Source organism: Protomyctophum parallelum (genome assembly GCF_964188405.1).
Source record: "Protomyctophum parallelum genome assembly, chromosome: 1".
Lineage (NCBI taxonomy): Eukaryota > Metazoa > Chordata > Actinopteri > Myctophiformes > Myctophidae > Protomyctophum > Protomyctophum parallelum.
This window is the reverse complement of record NC_139697.1, coordinates 91,583,979-91,588,780: the sequence shown is the minus strand read 5'-3', so window position 1 is coordinate 91,588,780 and position 4,802 is coordinate 91,583,979. Positions and strand designations below refer to the sequence as shown.

Here is a 4,802-nt window from a genome sequence, read left to right as displayed (position 1 = left end):
GCCCCATAAAAGATGGAGATGGAAACTTCCCACCGCTCATCAGGAAATTGAATATGTTTTAATGACATCAAGCTGCGGATATTGGTGAAGAATGGCGTAGCCTGCCATATCTGTTCTTCTCAGTACAGCCCATGCAGTGATCTGTTTTATAATAATTGTAATCTATGTTTAAAATAAATCAATTTAATTGCACCTATTAAAATAGTTCATTACTCTCTCCAGTGCGGTTGGTTTCAGTTGTCCTTGATAAACATTAAATCCATCAAAGAATTAGAGGCTAGGCCCATAATAGGGGCCTAATATGGGCCTATTAGCCTATATATTTTATCCTAAGGACACTGTATAAAATATGTTTGAGGGGGACAAAATCTGATTAGCTGATCATAAGACATAGATGGAAAGAACAGGCTAAGGGCATTGAAGGATATTAAAGCATTTAGGCTTTAATCCATAATGGACCACCTGTCCATTTGCGCAGGCAGGCAGGCAGACAGGCAGGAAGCTGTTAAAAGTGCAAACAGTTCAGCTTTTAGAGTCATATGAAGGCACAAACTATTATAGCAGTCATATAGGCACAGGTTCAATTGCAATATAGGGTTGTTTTCTGTTATCTCCTTTTAGAAAGTGAACACAACTTTATGAGGTTGCTTTTCATAAAATTAGGAGTAGGATATGCTATAATGCTAGAGTGCTTACTATTTATAATGTGCAAAATATAATTTTGCTTAGTTATGGTATACTAGTCTAGTTTATTCAGTAGGCTATACCTTTCATTATAATGTGAAAACAAATGTGTTTATTTTGTTAGTTTTCAGCAGGAAATCTACAATAGAAATGTTGAACAATATATTTTTAAAATAATGTGGAATTTCTGTACATTTTACAATAGCTTATGCCTAAATTAGACCATTAAATGTGTAAAGCTGCGAAGCGGGAACTCAAGGAATGCATTTTGTCAATGAGAAACTGAGGAACCACATAAAATAAATACATCAAGGCTTTAATGTATAGGCTATATATAGTCGACTATTCATCACTAGTTGTAATAATAAATCAAATATATTTTACATATTTTAAAATGCTCCATATCTCAAAATTAAAGTTGTATCAACTTAGAGGGACAATAGAGTCCTATTATTCCATAATATAACTGCGACTGGGAGACCGATTGTGACTTCCAGATCCCCCATCCCTAACAACACTGACACCTAGTGGCTGAAACAGCTCTAAACATCTCTTAGAATTAGATTGATGCCTGTGACACAAAACGTTATCATCAGCCAGTCAACATGGCTAAAGCATTCATCATTTCTTGAGACAATTGTGCAAATAGTCTGTAGCTGCAAATCTATCCAATACACACTGAGCCGCAATTTAAAAAAACTGGTTTTGACAGGGCAAATGAGGGAGGGGACAAGTCAACTTGAAAATGTTTGCAGCAAATTTATGTAGGCTTATCTATATTGTAAACAAATGAACAAACACTGTGATTAGCTAACAGACATAGTCTAGGTCAGGACCTGCCTTGGATAAATGAATGAATGAATGAATTAGGCTAATAATGATTATTATTATAAATGAAGATTATTTGCCTGAAATAGGGAATGTGGTTAAAATAAAGCTATGTGACAGAAGTAAGTGCCTCATTTTGAGTAGGTTGTTGTCAGTGAAACCATACAGTAGACCTACGTTGAGGGTTTGGCCATATTCCATGCACAACATCCCTGTATTTCTGTGAAGACCCTGCATGCACAAACATTTACATAACCATGGACATAATATCACCTCACCTGTGAAACTGAAGTCAATCTTAAAGCTGCAGGGGATACATTGAATCTATAACAGGATGGCTTCTTTGCCAGGAAGGGTGGCCAGTCTATGACGTCTGTCGTGGACTGACAGAGAGATATGGCACTTATTTTCAATTACAAGAACCATGTCATTGGTTCTCAAAGTGCATGGGGTCTGATATATCTGCTATTCCAAAGTAGCAGAGAGTTCATAGCGCGTCACTTCATGCCGATATGTATTGTCTGAGATACATATTGAGGGATTTAGTTCATTGGCCTGCTGTCAGCAAGAAATGTTGATTGGTGTAATGGGTTTTAGTAATAAAGACAAGGATCAAACCAGAATCTGCCCTCTGCCTTTAGCCTGGTGGAGACATACAGGGCCTGTTTAATGGCAGCCATTTCACATAGTGTGGTTTCATGTCAGCATCACTTGTGATGTCATCCTTGACATCACAAGCGATAATGATATCATCACCAGTCTACACAGACTGTCTGTCCAGTCATATAAACACATTGGGTTTCTGTAGGCGGAGCACAGTGGCGGAGAAGGGGACCCTGATCGCTGTTACAGAATGACAGGACAACAGTTCCAGTACGATGACAGTGGCAATACATATTACTATTTCCTAGCCTCCCTTGTTGGCCTGATCGTGATCCCAGCCACGTATTACCTGTGGCCCCGAGATCAGACCGCCGAACACCTGAAGAGCCTGGCCGGGGTCCACGGCAGGTGTCTGTGGTACCGACTCAGGCTGAAGTCGCAGCAGAGCATCGTTCCCACGCTAAAGAAAGCAGCCTTGCTATTTGGCTGGTTTGTGTTTTTGCTGCTATGCTACAAGGTGTCCACACTAGATAGAGAGCACCACCAGCCATATAATCCGTATGAAATCCTCAACCTGAAACAGGGTTCATCGCTGTCAGAGATTAAGAGGGCGTACCACGTGCTCTCCCTGACGCACCACCCTGATAAAGGTGGTGATGAGGCCACCTTCATAGTGATTGCCACGGCCTACGCCGCACTGACTAACGCAGAGTCGAGACAGAACTGGGAGCGCTTTGGCAATCCAGACGGTCCGGGAGAGATCCGTTTTGGCATTGCCCTGCCCGCTTGGATCGTGGACAAGAACAACAGTATGCTAGTGCTGCTGGTATATGGACTAGCGTTCATGGTCATCATTCCTGTTATTGTGGGACAATGGTGGTACCGCTCAACCGGCTACAATGGAGAAATCCTGATCAACACCACCCAGCTCTTCTTGCACTTCATGTACAAGACACCCAGCATGAACATGAAGCGGCTAGCCATGGTGCTGACGGCAGCCTGTGAGTTTGACCCCAACCATTCAGAAGCCACCATAAGGCCTACAGACAACACTGAAGTGCCAGAGTTGATCCGTAAGCTGGGGAACATTGATATTAAGAAGAAGGAGCCTCCATTCCATTGCCCGTACAGTCTAAAGGCCAGGGCCCTGGTACTGGCCCACCTGGCACATATGAAGGTGTCTGAGAACCTAGACGAAGACCAAAGCTTTGTGTTGAGGAAGAGCCCAGTGCTCCTCCAGGAGATGGTCACTGCGGGCTCTCGACTCACCGCGATGGCCTGTCGCCTTGGTGTCAAAGCACACTGGCTGGTGTCCATAGAGAATACCATGAAGCTGTCTCAGATGATAGTCCAGGGCCTGCAAGAGACCAAGTCACCTCTGCTCCAGCTGCCCCACATTGAGGAGGAGCACCTTCGCTTCTTCGTCTCCAGGAAGCATAAGGTGCAGACACTGCAGGACCTGGCGGGTCTGAGACATGCCAACAGACGCAGCATGCTGCGCTTCCTGCAAGACGAGAAATACGACGAGGTCATGGCCGTCCTGGGGAGCTTCCCGCATCTCACCATGGAAACCAAACTGCAGGTCCTTGACGATGAAGACAGCAATAACATCACAGCTGGCTCTATTGCCACAGTCACTGTCACCTTGACCCGGAGAAATATGGCAGATATGTTTGAGAAAGACCAGGAGGCAAAGCCTTGCCCAGGAGAAGAGGTCGCCGACATAGACGATGGGCAGGCAGACTTGAACAAGGACAAAACTAAACTGTGGCAGAAGGACAGAAAGACCAAGTCCAAAAGGAAGAAACAGCCCATGAAGAAGAGCACTCCCACACCGGCCTCTAAGGCCAAGCAAGCCAATGGCAACGTGGCAGGAAATCAGGTGGTGTTGAAGGAGGACAATGAGGAGGCTTCAGACAAGGACAGTGAATCAGACGAGGTAGAGGCCAACAAAGACTCTACCAGTGAGAGGGACGAGGAGAGCACCAAACAGAGAGACACCGAAGTGGACAAGATGGCAGGTGACGAAGGAGAGGAGTGGGAGGCTTTGCAGCAGAGCATCCAGAGGCGGCATCGCGCTCTGCTGGACACCAAGTCCAAGGTCACCCACCCAGTCTACAGCCTGTACTTCCCAGAGCAGAAGCAGGAGTGGTGGTGGCTGTACATCGCCGACCGCCAGGAGAAAACCCTGGTCTCCATACCCCACCATGTCTGCTCACTCAAGGACACAGAGGAGGTGGAGCTGCAGTTCCAAGCCCCGTCCAAAAAAGGCAACTACCAGTATTCTGTCATCCTGCGCTCCGACTCCTACATGGGACTGGACCAAATCAAACCACTGAAGCTGGAGGTCCACGAGGCCAAGGCCATGCCAGACAACGAACCCCAGTGGGACATTCCAGAGACGGACGAAGAGGGTGAAGACCTGGAGGACAGCGACGGGGAGAGCAACAAAGACGAGTACGAGGACAACGACTGAACACATGCACACGCACGCGCACACACACACACACACACACACACACACACCACCCTCAGTTTAAGTTAACCAAAGCGCCATACTACACTGTACATATTTATACCATAGGTGTAACCACATTTCTGTTCACTTGTGAAAAAGAACAAAAGAAAGAAACGAATGAAAGCCTCCAAATAAAGTTTGTTTTCTTGTGCTCCTCTTTGCTAGAAAT

General features: G+C 45.4%; 1 protein-coding gene across 1 annotated transcript; it reads left to right on the top strand.

Annotated features, from left to right (window-relative positions):
* Positions 1 to 2,365: 2,365 nt before the first annotated feature.
* Positions 2,366 to 4,591, top strand: sec63 (SEC63 homolog, protein translocation regulator; the record flags this gene model as incomplete). The annotated part of the gene is made up of 1 exon (XM_083781556.1): positions 2,366 to 4,591. One exon carries the CDS (start codon positions 2,366 to 2,368, stop codon positions 4,589 to 4,591), a length of 2,226 nt encoding a protein of 741 aa, XP_083637682.1.
* Between the last annotated feature and the right edge of the window lie 211 nt (positions 4,592 to 4,802).